At 42.2% G+C, this 19,972-nt stretch overlaps 1 protein-coding gene across 7 annotated transcripts in view; it reads right to left on the minus strand.

The window, feature by feature from the left end:
* The window catches only part of LDB2 (LIM domain binding 2), a 320,426-nt gene that overhangs the window by 179,055 nt on the left and 121,399 nt on the right, over window positions 1-19,972 (minus strand). For all 7 annotated transcript variants that reach the window (XM_031942918.1, XM_031942916.1, XM_031942915.1 and 4 more), the window contains exon 2: window positions 11,987-12,089. In XM_031942918.1, coding sequence (XP_031798778.1) covers window positions 11,987-12,089 — 103 coding nt within the window. The remainder of the gene's footprint in view (window positions 1-11,986; window positions 12,090-19,972) is intronic.

The raw sequence follows: 19,972 nt of genomic DNA on the forward strand, positions 1-19,972 counted from the left end.
TACATGACCATTTTGATTATTTTTCCCCCTGGCTACATATTTAAAACCAAACCAAAATATCCCGTGTGTCCGTGGGCCCATGAGGGAGGAAAAAGTATGATCATGTCCTTTCTGTTTTAAGTCAATTCTAAGAGCACTTTTTTTCATTGTTCCTCACATAACTCACCTATTCTGAAGCCACAAATGATGCATGTTCCTAATGAAAACAATGTCAAATCATCAAAGCGCAAATCAGATTATTCAAAGGGAGGAGTAAATAAAAGAGAAATGCTTTTCAAAGTTCAGGAAAAATAATTTAATGATCATTTTATCTTTGGGAAATACCAAGATCATCTTGTAATGCTTAAGTGAGAAGCGGTACTAGGTTTTAAGCAATCTCCTTCAGTTCAGACTTAATGAGTTCTATTCTTCTCCATCTCTGTCCGTCTCCCTCCCTGTCCGTCTCTGTCCCTGTCTTTGTCTCTCCATCCCTGTCTCTCTCTCTCTCTCGTAGCCCTCTCACTCTTTGAATAAAGTATTATTTTCAAAGTATTTTATATGAATTTTTCTCTCCTTCGAATCCTATTGACTTATCAGAAAGGCAAAGTCATATGCTTCAGGGGGGTAATTCCTATCGATGAACATTTGAAAACATGCTACCTTTTGGGTGAGGGCCAACTTCGTGAAAATAAACAAACATAAAGCACACAATAATAGTGCGAAGGTGATTCTGCCAGAATGAATAATAAAAGCTTAATACATCAAGGTACAGAATTCAGTAAGCTCCTGAATTCCAATACCCCACTATGACTGTCTTGATTAAACAATAAATTATGAAACATATGTACCCCGATAGGTAATTCTGGTGTGGAGCCTCTGTATACTTAATAAAATACAGCTCTACACAATTTTAATGTAGCTGTAGAAGGATGCTAATTTAACATTCCTCCAAACAAAGACTTTATTTTACCTTATCTTGGTAGGCAAAGTTTTTCACATAAGGAAAACACACTATGAAAGTAAAGAATAAGATGCCCATTAAAATGTGAAAATCAGATACCAAAAATAAATTCATTGCAATAAAGCTAGAGCTAGAAAGAAAAGTAAACCCTAATTCACTAAAAAGTAAGGGACAAAACTTATCTAGAATGCATTTATGTCAAAGAAAAAGTTAGGCATCAGGGACTTCACATCAAGATTTTCATAACAATAGTATAATTTGCTTTGGGGGAAATGGGACAAAGGAATGGAGTTTGGAGGAGAAATGACTGGTAGACACTGGTAGGCAAAGAGCTACAGGATCAATTTGATGGTTGATTGGGATGAGGCTTTAAAAAAGATCATAGTTGATCAGAATTGGTCATTAAGGCATTTGAAGTAATTATACAATAGTCAGTAAACATTGATCAAGTATATGCTATTTGTAATGATGCACTATATTTGGTTCAAGGGCAGATACAAAGGTAAGTATGACAAGTTCCCCAATCTAAAGCTACTTACAACCCAATACCAAATCAGTGGGTACCATCAGCCCATTAGTTTACCTATCCCAATGGTCCAATTGGCTTGATCCTACACATCCCACCACCTCTCTGGTGATTTTCTGAACTTAGGGGGGATGTTAGCTCTCAAGGTATGGTCCTGTACCCTGTAATCCAGACTGATCTTTAGATTCTGGTAAGCCTCAGCCACAGTACAAATGTACATCATTATAATTAGTTATCTCCATCAGGGAAAAAGCAAGCCTTTATTTGGCACCTACTATGTGCTAAGCATTGCGCGAAATACTTTACAAATGTATTCTCATTTGATCCTCACAACATCCTGGGAACTAAGTGCTTCTTGTACACTTGAAGAATTGAGGCAGACAAGTATTGAACACTCTAAGTTCAAAAATAAACTCCAAATAAAAATTGAAGAGGTTTGTTTATTTATGGTGGTTGGTTGGTGTTTCCATAAAAGTTCACTTTCATACCATCATCACGTTGCCTGAATGTTTGGGTGGAGCAAACGAGAATGGAATTCACAACCAAGAAGATGAATCAGAGTCCACAACAGTGGGGAGAGGGAGATCGAGAATCGAGACTTCCTACTCCTTGTCCGATGTTTACCTGCTGAAGTCTGTAAGTGAGGATGTCCAAGTGTGCTTCCAGGACATCCCATGAAAGAAATAGAAATCCTACTTCCTAACAAAAATTTCAATCAGTGGGCCTTTTGTAATGGCCACCAAATGGTCTGCTGCTCCAACTTTCTACTTTAATTCAACAATCACTCCATCTTTAAAATGATTCTCCGGCAGTGCAGGTCTGATCATGTTACTCCTGTGAAGGATTGATATTCAAATTCTCCCTGCTGCCTCCAGCATCCTATAGAAACTTCTCCAATTGGCTTTTAAAGCCCTTTGCCTTCTTCACACATAACACTTCAGTCCCCATCTCTCTGTCTCTGCACTGCTCTGGAATAAACTCCCTCCTTTCCTCCAAAGTCCAAAGAATCCTCTTAAAATTTCTTGTTTCTTTCAAAACTCAACTCAAGCAAAAAGCCTTTCCAAAGTCTGCCAGCTGCTAGCGTCCCCCACAAAAATGACCTGGAATTTAAAAAAATATTTGTTTATATATTTATGTACATTTAGTCTCCCTAGATACAAGTTCTTTAAAACCAGGGACTATTTCATCTTAGCACAGTGTCTGGCAAATCAGAGGCCCTGAATAGATGGTTGTGGATTGAGTGGAGGCAGGACAAGTTGTTCACATCTCAAAACAAGACAATAAAAACTATACTTTGCCAACATCCAAACAGATCGCTTTAGTTAGTTTTTCCCAGGTTCTCAAGTGATAAGTTCTTAATGTCTTAAGAGAAAGAGAAAATCCACAAAAGAAATCATCTTTTGTATCATGCTATGTTATAGAAATGCTTGTTTCATTCCATAAATTAAAAAGAAAATAAAAAAGAAATAAAGAAATTAATAGTGGGAAAAGAAAATGTCTGTTTACTCATATTATGACCAATTTATACCTTTTCGTATTATCAAAGTGAAACTGCAAATAGGAAGAAATGTGATATGCTTATTTTTTTTTCCATTAAGTTTTTCTGTCATTTCATTTATCAGTCTGGGGCATGCTGGTTTTTGGCCAAAAATATTTTTATGTACTATTTTCAGTTTGACCATTAATATTACAGGAATATGGAAGGTAGATGGTGCAGTGAATTGAGGGCTGGAATCAGGAAGAATTGAGTTAAATCCCACCTTAGACACTTAACTAGCTGTGTGACCTTGGGCAAGTCCCTTTACCCTGTTTGTCTAAGTATCCTTATCCATAAGATGAGCTGAAGAAGGAAACGGCAAACCATTCTAGTATTTCTGCTAATAAAACCCCAAATGGGGTCACAAAGAGTCAGATGTGACTGAAATGACTGAAAAATCACAAGAATCTTGTCTTTCAGTGCCTCAGGACTCCTGATTCTGATCAAAACCAAAAGTGGCAGCTTAAAAAACATAACCACCAAATGTTTGCACTCCTCTCTAGTTTAAGACTCTAAAGTTTAGGCTTACTGTGGCTCCAATATCCCCAATGACACCGTGAAGACCCACAGAATCGTTAAAGAATACTGCTTACAGGAGGGGTTTCTGGAGTCCTTCCAGTCCTTGTTCTCAAGGATTTTCAGGGAAGGGATTGCCACAGTCTCACATTTTAAGCAATATCAGGGTTTTACTTTAGAACCTAACTCACAGGAAATACTTTACTCCTGAAATCAACCTCCCCCTTCCTTTAAAAAAAAAAAAATAATACCTTTTTATTTTCAAAATATATAAAGATTCCACATTTGTCTCCCTCCCTTCCCCATCCCCTCTCCTAGACCACAAGTAACCCACTTTATGTTAAACATGTGCAATTCCTCTATACATATTTCCACATTTATCATTCTGCACAAGAAAAATCAGATCAAAAAGGAGAAAATGAGAAAGAACAAAAGCCAGCAAAGTACAACAAAAGAGGTGAAAAGGCCATGTTGGGATCCACATTCATTCAGTCCCCATAGACTTCTTTCTGGTTGCAGATGGTTCTCTCCATCACAAATCTATTGGAAGTGGCCCTGCCCTTCCTTCTTCTTTTTTTTTTTTTTTTAAATTTTTATTTAATAGCCTTTTATTTACAGGTTATATGTATGGGTAACTTTACAGCATTAACAATTGCCAAACCTCTTGTTCCGATTTTTCACCTCTTACCCTCCCACCCCCTCCCCCAGATCTGCCCTTCCTTCTTAAAAGCCTATTTCCACTGGTTTCGAATATTGTTTCCGACACTTATCTATATAAACTTTTGGAGTTTAGTTTCCTGCTTTATTAATTTGAGATAAAAATTACATTTATATCCCAGGGTTACCGTAAGGCTCAAATGAGATAATGTCTGCAAAGTACTTTTTAAGCCTTAAAAGTTTTGCATAAATAAGTTATTATTATTATTATTATCATGATAGTTCAGAAAAAACTGGAGTACAGAATACAAATCCTTAATAAGACAACTAGCAAAATTGGGATCTCATACCTTAATAATTTTCATCTATAAAATAAAGGAGTTCACTCTCAATTTGAGCTGGGAGGCAGGAGTTGTTCATTTTAAGGCTTTTTCTTGAACTTGAAGACTCTATCTATCCGAAGGTCTCTTCTTGTTCTGACGTTGTCTGTTCCGAGGAAGGCCTTTTCTACCTCATACCACATGCTCTATGTCCCAGGGTCCCTTCCATTCTTAATCTCCTGTGACTCTAATTCTCTTCCCCATGAGCTCAGGATTTCCCAGGATGACTACAAAACTCGGATCTTTCTATCTGTATCCTGGATCTGCCACAAGCAGGGGTCTTGACACAGGATTCCCAGGCAGATTCTGAAGGTTATTCTCTGGATCACTGAAAGGCTCAGGCCCATTTGGGAGGGGTACCAGAAATAGGGTGGCTTCGCTCCCATGGGCCAGATGAGCTGGACCCCAGCCTTTACATCACAAGCTGAACATATTACAGTGTTGAATGGTCACCAATCCTATCAGAAGGAGGGAGTTACTCAGAGAGAACCCAAATATCTGAGTTCTGATCTCAGCCAACATCAACTGAGTCTGAAGCATAAAAAAGAAACATGGAAATTCGTGCCTTATATTGACATTGCTTTTTGAATGTCCATCTCCAAAAGTGTCAGAAAATAAATTAAGCTTTTAGCTGACCCAGGACCCAGCCCCCAGACCTAAAATGCCAATGTGCCATTATACAAATGGTGCTTTAGAAGGGCCTTGATTAGAGCCCAGCAGTAGCTGTGGGCTACTTTGCCCATGTGTTCCCTTGCACGCCCTTGGTAGAGGACTTTTCAAGAAGGCTACAGTCTTGCCACCGAAGACGGGGGTATAATGGGTTCCAAAACACTCTTATTTATTAGCAAACTGCACTTTTTCCTGTGTCTTTTAAAGATCATGTGATACCAGATGAAAAAAAGAGAGAAAGGGAAAGGGGGAAAAATGCTTTCAGAATTCCTCTCCAGCAAGCACAATAACCACCCAGCTGTGTGAAGAGGACCAATAAAAGGTTAGGGAAAAATAGCAAGCAGAGATCCGGAGGCTTCTGCGGTTCGTGCAATTTCACTACCTTAGGGGAGTAGGTCCATATACACGATGCATAAAAGCACATATTAGGAAGCAAAACTGAAGAAGTTAGTAAGCCGTGTAGTACTGTGAGAGCTCATTTAAAAGGGGATATGGGAAAAGAAAACATAAAAAGGAAAAAATAAAATCTTTAAGTGGATCCCTCAGAGATGCTGATTTGCTGTTCTTCAAAATGTCTAATGACGCTTGATAATTGGGACACGGGAAAAGAACGGAAGCAAGAGAGAGAGCTTGCTCCCCCAAACTGCTTTATGCTTATTGCCTTTTGGCAGATGAAATTTTCTTCTTAGCAACTAGAGAAAAATGATACGGGCTCCATTAGTGAGCAGGGATATGAGGATACTGGGGGAACTGGCGGTGGGCTTCCTGGGCAATGTTCTCCGAGAGTACAAGAAATAGCAACCCCCATTTTCTCCCCCAGACATAACTCCCGGGAGTCACCGATTGCACATTAGATCTATTAGTCACAAAAGCAAAGGAAAGACCTTCCTCCATTTAACTAGCTTCAAGCAAGTAGTTGACTCCATGAGCATGATGGATAAAGGGAGAATCAGCACAGTTTACAAAAGTAGCCACAGCTGGTTGGCCACGTAAAGCAAGAAGCAGTTGGGGGAAAGAGAGTCACTTATTTTTTTTTTTAAGTTATAGGACACTAGGGTTTTCCCTGCAAGGGATTTAATCATCTATTCCCCCAAATAACAGACTCTCACATTTCTCCATTAAATTCCCCATTTCCTCCTTTGCTTCTTACTTCCTGATGGATGTTAAGAGACATTTGGAAGGGGACGGAAAGGAACAGCATTGATTAGATACTTCCTATGAGTCAGGTACTTTATAAATATGATCTCATTTGATAGATATTGGATAATTAAGACCTCTGCGGCTGGCATTCAAGGCGAGCCAAGTGGAAGTTTCCATCTGCAGAGTCCAGTGGATCTATCAGAACAGATCCTCAGAGATCCTCAGAGAGGTGTGGAGGCTGTTAATTAAGATTCTGTCATGGGCTGCTTTGTCCCTTCCTCCTATCCCCTTTGCAGAGCAGCAGGTATACAGCAAGCACACAATAATATTTGTCAAACCAATAACTTCTGAAATACACAGGAACCAGGGCTGCCATTTGTCATTTCTGCCAACTCCATCCCGGGGAGCCATGAGTGTCTCTTCTATATTATTCCTCACTAGTAGTACCACACAATGGGACTGAATACGGACCCAGCCATTTCTTTTGGACAAGAGAGCGGGGCCCCTCAGAGGGATGAACTCGGGGCTCCACACAGGCCATGTTCCCCAAGGGAACAACAAGTGGTTAGCGGCTTTAGTAGTGATTTTCAGGAAGGGCAATGGTTAAGGAATATAAGGAACACATTCAAGATGCTTGAGTTCTAAAGACAAGAATAAGGAAGATCAATTTACCTTATGAATAATAAATAAAAATAAATGATAATTGACACACATGTAGTATTTTAAGATTTACAAAGTGTTTTATCCACTTTGTCTCTATGACGAATGACCTATTCTTCTGGGACAAAAAAGGTCACCCACTGATCCTGTAATTAGAAAGAAGGCTCGCCATGAACTAATTGCCTCAACATGGTAGTCAACCAAGTGGTCTTTAGCAATTCTGCCTCAATTTCTTTTTTGTAAAATGGGATCAGGAGGTAAGTAGATATAAATGCTTGTAATTTGCAAAATAAAAGATTAAAAAGGTTAAAAATAAAGTGACCACATTGCACCTTTTTGGTTTTTTTCAAATTATCGTTCAATTTTGCTGATCCACACACGCCCCTTTACAGATACTTTTTGTTATATGGGATGGCTCTCTGGGCAGTGGCAGATGAGAAATACTGGGAATAACCAGGATGATGTAAGAAATAAAGCAGCAATAAAATTTTATTTGGAAAAATAAATAAATAACTCCCCTTCCCACCGCCAAAAGAAGGTAAACAATAAATAAGAATGATTCAACTCACAGGAAATGTGGGAGTGAATGATCCCATTTTTGCCCTTTTTGTTCAGCAAAGCGAAAGAAAGGAGGCTTTTCTGGGAGTCAGGAAACACAGGTCAGACCCTTAGTGGATGGGGGCCTTTTGATACCTCACTTTATTTTTCTGAACCAGTTCCTCCTCCTCTCTCTGATCACTTCTAATCCCCCTCTGGTACTTGACTTCTCTAATTCTCCCTGCCCACATAGAGATGTAGATGAGCCAGAGCTGGGGCCTTTCCTCTTCCTCAGTTTTCTTCCCCAAAATAGACTTTTTCTGCTTCAAAGGGAAAAAAGTCTTCCCTAGATTGGGTGCAATGCAGGCTGCTGGGAATACAACTCTCCTGCCACTCAAGAGAGAGGATATGATGCAATAAAACAGAGCACCAGACCCAAAAGTCAGAGAATGGAGACTTGAAGGTTGACACTGCTCCCTATTATCCTATTACCGTTGTAATTGTGCTCAGCAAAACAACAATGAATAAAAAGCACTTAGGAAGGCTTTGCTATGTGCTGAGGACTGGGCAAAATGCAGGCAAAACAGAGAGAAAAACTGGACAGATCTGACTCTAAAGGGGCTCAATTCTAATAGATGGAAAAATATGTATTGGGGGGCTCAAGTCACCATCACTGAAGGAACTCCCTTTCTTTTCCTTCATTGTAAGGAGACGGGGCTAGATTTCTGAAAAGCCTCCTGGATTCAGGGGGACACAGCTGAATAAGGGGATGATCCAGAGGGGCACAACAGTCAGTCACATTGTCATCTCTTGAGAGACAAAGGGCTGGAGTGTGTGTGTGTGAGTGTGAGTGAGTGTGTGTGTGTGTGAGAGAGTGTGTGTGTGTGTATGTGTATAAGAGTGGGGACATACTCCATTTTTCCGAGATCCCCAACTTCCTTGTCTGTTGAGAATAAGTCACAAGGATGGGGAAGGAGAACCTTTTGATCAGGGACAGAGGAATTACAAAATCAGTTTGTGGGAGCTGTCTCCAGGAAAGCAGCAATATTCTTCCAAGACGCAATCACTGCCTCAGTCACGGAATCAGCTGATTTTTTTTATAGCAGATCATACAATAACAGAGAATTATTCAGAAAGTCACCCCGGCTAATGAATGAGGCCATACTGGACATTGCTCTGAGGGTGCACGGATCGCTTTGTCTCCGTTTCTGAGCAGCCCACAGTTGTCCAGAGGTTTCCAGCTGCATTTCCAGCTGCACGACAGGGACATTTGGTGCCCAAAGCCACCAGTCTGGCAGATCTAACGAAGCTTCGTGGGGGCGGCAGCGTAACTCGGGCCGTTTGTTGGCGTACAAACATAGGAAGGGATCCCTGCTTTCCTTGTCCGGATCCTTCTCCCACAAAGTTCTGGCTAATTAGCAGCTGAGCCCGCTTTCTGCCCACTCCTCCGGTGGCCCCGGACCTCCAATGGGTTAAAGCTCCGGCTCGCCCTGTCTGCAGTGCTGCATAAACCCTGCACGTCCTTCTCACTGAGCATGCTTCCTCTCTGCCGGCTCCACAGTCTGGGGCTGTCAATCACCTGTCACTCGGCGGCACATCAGCCCAGTGTGTGCATCACCAGGCTGTCAGCGCGGCAGCTGATGAGCCTCAGCCACGGGCTGTCAATCATCCTTGTTTCTCTCCTCTCTTCTGGAAATATTTTGGCTCCGAGAAACAAAGAAACCTGGGCAACAATGGATGATAGTCTACCATTGACTCTTTCTCCAGGATATGTGATCTCAAACAGCCCCAACCCGGAGGATGGGGGATGGGGAGAAGGGGAGCAGGGGGGGCCAGGCCCTGGCTTAGCAGGATGGTTCCTGCTCTGGTTCCTCCTCACGCAGACCCCGATGGGCTCCCTAATAAAGCAGCAGAAACAGAGATGACTCAAAGTTTGTGTGTGTGTGTGTGTGTGTGTGTGTGTGTGTGTGTGTGTGTGTGAAGAAATCTCCCAGGATGGATTATTGCTTGGCTTGAAATTATTCCCCATTGATCAGGCAGCCTTTTTAGGGGAGAGTAATTGCTAAGCCTGCAAGTCTCATTTATCTCCCAGAGGTTCCCCCTAAAATGGGGTCTTGGGGCCATTGAAGCCTCACCCACCCAGAGGCAGCCATATACACACTCAGCTGTCTTCCCTAGGAAACTTAGGCCTATGAAGTTCATCAGTCAGGGCCCTGGCGTGAGGTGGTTCCCTCTTCTGTGCCCTGCCTGGTGGATGTGTCTGGGGCTCTGGAAAAGCTACTCCCACTCCCCCCCCCCCACACACACACCACTCTTGTCTCTCAATCACTCTCAGGACTTATTTGAAAGGCTTCCCATAAACCATCATGCAGGTGTCTAAATCAGAGCTTTTTTAACTTGGAGGCCAGGGAAATCCAGGGACAGATTTCAGGGAGTTCATGAATTTGAAAGGAGGAAAACAAATATGCCTCAGTACTAAGCACTAACCAAATCCTAGCATTTCTAGCAATTAATTAGGAACATTATTTTGGAAAGGGGTCCTAAGGATTCGTCAAGCTGCCAAGGGTCCGCTGCACAAAAGAGTAAGAGGCTCCACATTGAACATAAAGTTACAACCCCTAAGGTATCATGGTGGCCACACTGTGAAATGATGCGGCTTTTAACAAGGACAGGGAATGGATTTACGATTCCATCAGTGTGGGAAGCTCTCCCTGAGTCTATCAATACGGGCCGGCACCTTCTCTGTAATTTAGAATCTTAGAGAATCAGTGAAAACGAGCCTGGAGTCACATAATCAATACATGTCACAGCCAGGTCTTCTCAGGTTCTCTGATCACTGAGAAAATGCCCACAACCCCGACGATGGCGATGGCGAAGGTGATAGCAACGTGTAACGTGCTGCTGCGCTTGATGGTGACAAAGATTCCTTAAATATTTGCTAGCTGGGTAACATTAGACAAACTCCTTCTCCTCTCTCACCTCTGGTTTCCTCACTTAGAAAATGAGGATGTCTATGTCACTAGGTTGTTGATAAGGATCAAAGGAGATGGTACATAGGAGTCACTTCATAAACTTTAAAGTGAGTCACTAAATGACAATTTTTTCATTGACCCATTTGTTGATATTTTTGTTATTAGAGACCTGAGTTTACAACTTCCCTCTGACATAAATTAATCGGGTGACTGTGGGCAAGTCACTGAACCCCTCGGAATCTGGAATAGCTTTCTACAAGCACAAGTACCCAGAAAGGTAGTGATCTGCAACAGCACAGAGAACATACACGGGGTGTATTCCCTCTACAAATAAAATCCCAGAACTGAACAAAACCAGACAAAAACAAAACCCTACAATTAATAGTGCATGATATGAGATTTATCTTGATGGTTCTGATGGCCCCCAAGATTAATGGGCTGTAACACTGATTACATAAAGGTCACCAAAAAAAGAACCCTCATTCCCTAGTGACTTTACAATGTACTCGACTGTAATTTGATCTTTCCATCATGTTTATCAGCGGCATTACTGTGAATCACCAAATTATGCGAGGCTGCTCCTGCCCCACTCCCGGCAGAGAGCTCAGCCATTATCACCGTGTTTGTGACAGACTGGGTGTTTTAGCCTTTGACAAATTCTTTCATATGTAGTACTGTTTTCTGGAAACGCAACTCCCTCTGATCTAACCGGACATTAATTGCTTTGGTGCTGATGTATCTCTGCCTTCCGGACTGATAACACAACTAGCGAGTCTGATGTCTGACAAGTTGACTCAACCTAATCAGGACAGATCAGCTGTTACCCACGGGGCTCTGGGCTGTAATTTGGGGATCTTTACCGAGTTATCACTTGCTTGAAAAGCAAGAAGCTATAATTCTGTCAACACTAATCCAAAAATGCATGTTCAAAGTAGCTTTGTTTTTTTTTCCTCCCCCAGAAAAAAGATAACACTTGTCAAATAAATACCTGAGATAATTGATAAAATGGAATTAGAAAAAATGCGAGTGGTACAGAGTCAATCCATCACTTTCAAGACAAAAATAATCCTTCTGATTCAGAGCGTGGGACACAAAAGTATGAACTGTAGGGAGAACAGGCAGGGTCACTGAGAAGGGATGGATAGAAATGATACCCATGTTTTGAGCTGAGCATAACCTTGTGCATGGCTTTCATTTTAGAGATCCTTCAAATATGGACGTCCTCAACCATACCGAACCTCAAAAGAGATTTCTTAAGGCAGGGTTGGAGCTAAACTGTTTCCTTTCACAACGTCTGGATGAAAATCGAGCACAAAGTCAGAAGAGGGGGAGGGTATCATTGTCAGGCTGTCAGCCCTGTTGGGCTTTTGCAAAACCCCTGGGGTTTTTCTTAAAGGAGAGAGTTAGGGAAGCAAAGGGGACAATATTAGAAAATAAAAACTTCTTCCTTACTGTATCGCTTTGGTCCATCTTCCAAGCAAAATGAAAGGGTTAATGTAGCATCGTCTTCAAAAAATTCTGTTGCAAAGGCATCCCACCAGAGGTTGTCACTGTCCTGGAAAGAGAGAGGTGGTGGATTTAGCAGGGAAGAACCAAAAAAAGAAAACTTCTCAAAAAGAAGAAAGAAATCTTATCTCCATTTATTTATTAGATAGCAGAGACACACGGGTAGTTTTGAAGGTGAACGTATGCATTTGGTCACTTTAAATTATCTTAAATCGGGATTGATTTCTTAGTCTATACATTAATTCAAGTTAAAAGAAAATTAATTATCCAGGATGTATTTATGGGCATCTAACATACTTATTTCAGACACAAAGTAAATTTGTAATTGACTTTTAACACAAATCATTTATATTTAATGCAGAAACCTATTTAATGTGTTTCTCTCCTTGCTGTTCGGAGAATCCATTTTGATGAGGGGAAACTATAAAATGGCCCCCTGACTATTATTTTTAATAAGTTCTTTAATAACTTATGTGTTTCTTCTTTCATTGAAAACTTCCCAGAATGTTCTGTCTGTGAGTAACAAGTACTTGATCCTTGTCATCACAATCCCTTTGTATCTCTTTGTCTTTGAGGCAGCTAGGTAGTATGAGGGCTGGATTTGGAGGCAGAAAGATCTGAATTCAAATTTTACCTCAGACACTTAAGCTGTCCATCTGACTCTGGGTGGATCATTTAATCTCTGGCTGCCTAAGCTTCCTCAAGTGGAGAATGGGTCCAATAATTGTACCTACTTACCAGGGGTGTTGTGAGGATCAAATGGGAGATTATTTTCAAGTAATTAGAATAATATATAGTAGGTGCTTGATAAGTGCTTATTTCCTTCCCTTCCCCTTCTAACTGATCTTTAATGTTGTGCCTTATGTTTCAGTTATTTGTATAAATGTTTTCTCTCTCCTAATAATTGTTGCCTTCTTCTTCTGTGCATCCCACCATGCACAGCCTAATCTAGTGCCTCAAACATAAAATGGGGCTGAATATAAAATTGCCTAAGAAAGACACCAGGTACCTATCATCAGGGAGTCGGAAAAACTCCCCTTCCCCAAGTTCAAATCTGACCTCAGACATTTTCTAGCTGGGAGAGCTTGGCCAAGTCATTTCACCCTGCTTGCCTCAGTGTCCTCATCTGTAAAATGAGGTGGAAAAGGAAATGGCAAAGTCCTCCAGTGCCTTTGCCAAGAATACCCCAAAAAGGGCCACAAGGAGTTGGACCCGGCTAAAAACTGACTGAACCACAACATTAAAGCCACTGGATCAGGGGCTTTCCCAGCTACCTGGGGAAGTGCCTAGAGAGCTGGGCCTGGGATCAGGGGAACCCGAGTTTGAATTCCACCTTCGACACTCGCTGTGTAACCCTGGACAGGTTACAGTCTAATGGAGATAATAGAGACCAGGGCAGCTGAGAAGATCAAAGGAGCCGCCATTTCTAAAATGCTGGACAGGAGGCTGGCCCAGCAGGCTTATGGAAAAGTTGTGCTTATTAGGCTCTCATTTGTTATCCAGAAAGCATGTTAAGAGCTGGCTGAGCCCGTCCTCACAGGGACATGGGAACCAGGGACACAGGGAAGGGGTCCGTGGCTAAAGGATCATCTCAGCCCTGGGCCTTCACCCAAAAGGCAGAGCCTTAGCTCCTCACATCCCCGAGCCCCATGGAGGCCTCTCCCTGACACAGCTGGCTTTGGGGCCAGATATAGAGGGGAACATCTTCCTCCAGCCTGGCAGGGAGGGCTGCTCCCTGGGCCCCAGCCTCCATTTCCCAGGAGGACCAATGGAGAGAACCAGAGGCCTCCTTTCCCTTCTTAACTTGCCCTAACAGCAGCTTGAAGCTGCTCTCTGTGGCAGGCCTCCGGAACGAATCTGGAGCCCAGATAAGACCACGGGGAAACGGAGGCGGCGAAGGTTCAGGGGGTCCCCCTCTCCTTCAGAAACAGAGCTCGGACAAGTGGAAACTTCTCTTTTGGGCACCTTTTCAAACAGCACAGCTATTTTCCTGAAGAAATATGTTAAAACCAAAACCACCAGGAAAACCCGATCGGATCTTGTGCAAGCCCCAGGTCCTCCCGGGAGAGCTTCACGTGGGCCTGCAAACAACAACATCCCATCCACACAAACAGCTGTCCCTGCGACATCCTCTGGTCCCCAGAGGGCTGGGGAAAGTCCTGGATTTTATCATCTTCCTCTTCCCCTCCCCTCTATCTCTCCTCCCTCTTTTTCTTCCTCTTCTTTCTTTCCTTTTTCTTTCTCCTCTGTTTCCTTCTCTTTCTTTGTTTTTTTCTCTGTTTTGTTCTTGTTTATTTCTTTCTTTCTCTCTCCCTTCCTTCTTCTCTCTCCCTCTCTCATTCTCCTCTCTCTCTCTTTCTCTCTGTCTGTCTCTTTTTCTCTCTCACTATTTCTCTCTCACACTTTTCTCTCTCTCTCTCACTTTTTTTCTCGCTCATTCATACTTTTTCTCTCTCCCCCCACACACATACTCTCTCACACACACTTCTTCTCTCTCTCCATCTTTGTCTCCCTATTCTCTCTTGACCTCTCTTCTTGTCCTTTCTCTCATCTCTAAGTGAAGAAAAACAGAAGACACCCCAAGGCAGGAACAGCCTACATAAGCTAACTCCTACATGAAGCTGGTTCTCCGAGGCCATGGCTACCAAACTCAAAATAATCTTCTCACAAGATTGCCTGGGTTTTTGGTCCTTTACTCTTGTGATCTCATATCATGAAGGATCAGTGCAGTCTTTAGGCCTGGGTGACTAAAGGATGGTGACATATACACTTGTCAGCCCCTTAACTTTCATTCCCATTTACCCCCTCATAACCAATCAGCCATCATGTCTTTTTGACTGTACCTTGACATCTCCTCTCTCACAGATCCCTTTTCCCCACTGCACACCCCTTCTCTAGTACTAGCTCCTGCCTAGATTACTACAATACCCCTTTAAATGATCGTTCCTCTCCCAGTCTCTGTGTCTCTCCAATTCATTCTCTATTTAGATGCCTGATGATGTTTGTAAAGCACAGGGCTTTCCATGTCACACCTGTGCTCAAGAAGCATCGGTGGCTCCTCACTGCCTCTAAAGGGAAATAGCAGCTTCTCTGAGATTTAAATCCCTTTAAAGTGAGGCTCCAGACTTTATGACACATTACTCTCCTAGCCACATTCTATGAACAGCCTTATTAGGTTATCTCATGTTTCCCAGAGATGATATTCTATCTCTGCCCGATGCATTTACCCAGGCCGTACCCCCTATCTGGCACACTCATCCTTCACCATCACTTCTCTGAATTTTTAGCTTCTATTGCTACTTGTTTTAAGAAGTATCTCCTACAAGAGACTTGTCCGGATCTTCCTAAATGCTAGAACAAGATAGAGAGAAAGGAAGGAAGGGAGGGAGGAAGGAAAGGAGGGAGGAAGAGACATGATATAATCATGCCTACCTTTTAGGAAAAAGTACTTTGTCAAGTAAGTAGAAGGTAGGTTGCAGTGGGGAGAGAGATGATGCAAAGAGACCAGTTAGGAGGCTATTATAAGATGATCAAAATAGAGCAGTAGTCATTGTAAGGGCTGGGCTATGTATGAGCTAAGCAGGTATTAGAAACAGCAAACTTTAGGGACTGAAAGGATGAGGTCCCTGCAATGCTATCCCAGACCATTCAGAAGAGGGAAGGGTTTGTTAAAAAAAAAAAAAAAAAAAAAAAAAAAAAAAAAATGCTACCATGACCAACATATTGACTCCAGTCCTTTTCTATTGAAAAGGAAAAAGCATAATTCACATTTTTTTTCTTTAGTACCAATGGGAACAATAGCATCAACAAAATCAGGGAAATTGTGGTTTATTCAAGAAGTTTAGAAAAACGAAAAGTCATTTGTTGATTCTCTCCCATCTCTTAACCTATTCTAGGGTACCGCTACCATCATTCTTAGGTTCATTTTCTAATTCATTATTGTGATGGCAATCATGGGAATGTTCCATTAAAAACAACTCAGTAAACATTACAGACTTCCACTCTGAGTGAGGGACTGGGGGATTTAGTCAGAGTTTGATCCTTATTGTTAAACAAGGTCAGGTTGGTGGCTAGCAATGCCACCTGGTGGTTAAACATAAGATGAAGCGGTCCGGGATGATTTCCCTGAGAGCAGTCCATGTCTTAACTAGTTCCATTGCCCCACCTCACCCCATTAGAATATGAGCCCTCTTAGAGCAGACTCTGACTTTTCTTTGTATACCCAAAGATTAGTCCAGTGCTTTGCACATAGTAAGCACTTAATAAATGCATCATTCATTCATTTATTCTGATGATCAAATGAGTTGAATTGCCATATTTAATCTTCAAAACAGTCAAATAAAAACAGCTATTTTTTGTTTACTTTATAGCTCGAAAAGCTGATATTCGGAGAATTAAACGATTTGTTCAAGATCACAGCTGGTCAGTGTCAGGGGGCGAGATCTGGATCCAGGCTCTCCAGTCTGTGGGTCTGTTCCATTGCACCACACTGTCTCTCTGTGGTCTAACTATCTATGTGACGATGGTAATCATTCTTTTAAAGTGCGGAATTTTTTCTATTACAGTCAGTTACCTATAATTTCTTCCAAATCAAAAAGAAACAATTCCTATTGGATTCAACCACCTCCTTTGTAGTCTTTTCAACACCCCACCTCCACCATGTGGTTCTTCTTAACAATAAACCACACTTTGAACATTTCTTGTTTCTACTCTTATATTTATTATTGTTCCTGGGATCAGTGAAGTTGCTTTGTGTATCTCTAATCTGCATAATAAAGATGCTAGAGAGCTGAAATGAGATAAAAAGGCCTCAATAGGACGAAGTAAACACTCTTTTGGCAGCAAATCAAACAGCCCGGTGTACCAGGAGCTCAGTTCTTGAGTGTCTTGATACAAGGGAGTTGCAGATGATCAAATACTCTATCTTCCAGCCCATCTGCCTTGAGAACAGGAGATGGCAGTGCCTACACAAGGAGTATAGCTGTTCCTCCTAGACAAATTACCGGGAAATAACCAGGAAGAGCGCAGAGCGATCCCCCGCAGGTTGGTGGCCGTTGGCGGCCCCTCCCAGCGGACATGGCCGCAGCATGTCCAGCCCTCCCTTGTCCACCACCGACCCAGACTCGGACCACTCAAGGCCGGGTACTTTCCTCATTTTGCTAATGTCGGTGACATGCTGAGAACTAAGGGATCCCAGTTACTACCATGACACCGACCGGCAGGTGGAAAGGGCCAGGAATCAAGAGGAAGAGAGTGGAGGCAGAGGAAACCAAGCCACGGGAAGAGAGGTTGGTGGTCCCTGGTGAAAAACTACCCTGGCTTGTTTAAAGTTATTCTACTGTCACTGGTGAGAAAGTAGAGGAGAGAAAGGTGCAGGATCACAAACACAGAGCTGAAGGGGCCTTGGAGTCAGTCAAGTCTAAACTCCGAGGAGCAAATCCAGATCAAAGTGGGGGGATGGCCTTGCTCAGATCCCCCAGCAGAAATCCTGTCTGAGACGGCGTGGAACTCAAGCCAGCCTGACTCCAGCACTTTGTCTACAGCATTAACTGTGGGACTCCGAGAGCTCAGGGTAGATGCTGCCTCCACTCCCCTTCCTGCTGGGGATCTCCGCCAGCCACAGATGAAGGAAGAAGGGCCAGAGTCAGCTGGAGATCATGGCACCGCTGACCATTTGGACGTCCTTTCTTTAGTGCTCCCCAGTCTTGCTCATGTCTCAACTTCCAGAAGCACCTGGACAGTAAAGAACAGTCCTAGTGGGGGCCCCGAGTGTTTGTTGCTAGGGTTGGTGGCAAAGTGGGCCCAGAAATAGTCATAGTATTATCTCTGCTAATGAAGGACAGAATTAGCCAAGTCCCGAGGCAGGGCGGAGCTCCACTCCAACACCTGCTTTGGGCTGCATCTCTCTCCTCTCTGACCACGGATCGATCCATGGATTGCCCAAAATACCAACACAACTTTGATAGAAAACAATTTAAAAGGCTTCATTGGTGTCCTTTGCCTATAGAAATGGAATGCTACCATTCTGTTTAGTTATTGGTGGGTATTCATCAGAATTACAAACATTTTTAATTGTATTGAAATAAAGATGTATTTTTTTCCTATTCAAGTTCATGGATCCTTTAAAATCACAGATTGCTTTTCTGAACAAAGCTTCAGTGTTGATATTTCGTAAGCATTTGTATCAGGATGTTTTACAGTATCTTTCTGGAAGACATGCAGTGACTTTTTTCTAAATCCTCCAGTCACATTTGTGTTTAGGAAAAATTTAAACAAGCACTTATTAATTACCTACTGTATGCATGTATGACACTATGCTAGTCTCTGGGATTATGAAAATAAATATGATGCAGATATTGGTCTTAAAGGATCTTATGGTCTAATGTGGTGGAGATTGAAAGAGCTGTAGGCAAGTAATTATGGTGCACAGGAGAGGATAAATTAGATAAGGAGAAGAAGGAAGGAAGAAGGAAGAAGAAAGAAGAAAGAAGGAGGAGGAAGAGAATGGAAGAGGAGGAAGAAAAGGAGGAGGAGGAGGAGAAAAAAGGAGGAGGAGGAAGAAGGAGAGGAACACAAAAGAGTGGATCAAAGTAATCAGATATTTGGGGATAGTAATAGCACTTTGATTGCATCGTATCAAGAAAGAGTTCATGAAAGAAGTGGTACCTGGGCTAGGAGACAGTTCAAATGGGGATGGGGAGAATACAGTCCAGGTATAAGGAATAGCATGATTAAAGGCACAGAGGGGCCAAGTCAGGATAAGACAGAGGAACAGAGAGTGATCAAATTTAGATGGAACCTAGAATATACAATAGGGAACGGCACAATATAAAGTTAAAAAGTCAAGTCCAAGTCAGACTACACATGGCCTTGAATGTCGAGTGCTAGCTTAAGAAGTATAAATATGTGTATATATATATGTGTGTTCATATATGTGTGCGGGTACATATGTATATGCATTTATACACAAAGTCTTTAATATATACTCCCAATAATCTATTTCAAGATCTTCAGTGGTTATCCCCCAGGGTATATATGTGTTTCTCCAATATATATGTATGTGCTTGTCTATGTGTTTTTATACATACATGAAATATAAATAAATAATTTTCTGATTTTCTCAGACAGCAGTGAGAGAGAGATTGGAGGAGGAATAGATGGGGGGCAGGGAGATTACTTAGAAGCCTATCACAACTGCCTGAGTGAGAAGAGATTGAAGGTTTGAATCAGAGCCCTTGTGGTGAGAGGGGAAATTAGAGATGCAATAAATATTGTAGGGGCCGAAGCACAAGGATCTGACAGGAAACTGGAGGTTAGAGGGTGAGGGGAAGAGGAAAACATTCAATGCTAGCCCAGTGTTTTTGAGTTTGGGTGCCTGGAAGAAGAAGTGCCATGAACAGAATTAGAGGAGTTCAGATCTGGCCACTTAAAGCTGAGAAGTTAGAAATCTACAGAATCTATGTCACAGCTAGAAGGGTCCTAAGTGATCATGTTGGCCAAACGTCTCAAGCTCTACATGATTATAGATAAAAAGAAAAGAAAGGTGGATTTGGTAGGTAGAAAATAATGGAGATTATATAGATGAGAATGGGAACCACAGAGACAGACAGACAGACATACAAAGACAGAGACAGACAGAAATGAAAGAGACACAGAGAGACAGAGACAGACAGAGAATCCTTCTTCTTGCCCTGACTTGGACTCCCTGTTGTCCCACTTAATAACTGCAGGAACTCAGACAAGTTTCACTTAATCCCCTTTGGGCTCATCTTCTTCTTCTAATGCTGGGAATGGGAATATCTGAAGCTTCCTTCCAGCTCTAAATGTATAATCTCAGAATTCGTACCACAAGGATAGAGTTTGCTGCTTTTGTGAAAGGCTTCATGACATACCAGGAAGGACAGGAATCAGGGAGTCAGGACCAAGGTTCCC

The sequence above is a fragment of the Sarcophilus harrisii genome, chromosome 6 (assembly GCF_902635505.1).
Source record: "Sarcophilus harrisii chromosome 6, mSarHar1.11, whole genome shotgun sequence".
NCBI lineage: Eukaryota > Metazoa > Chordata > Mammalia > Dasyuromorphia > Dasyuridae > Sarcophilus > Sarcophilus harrisii.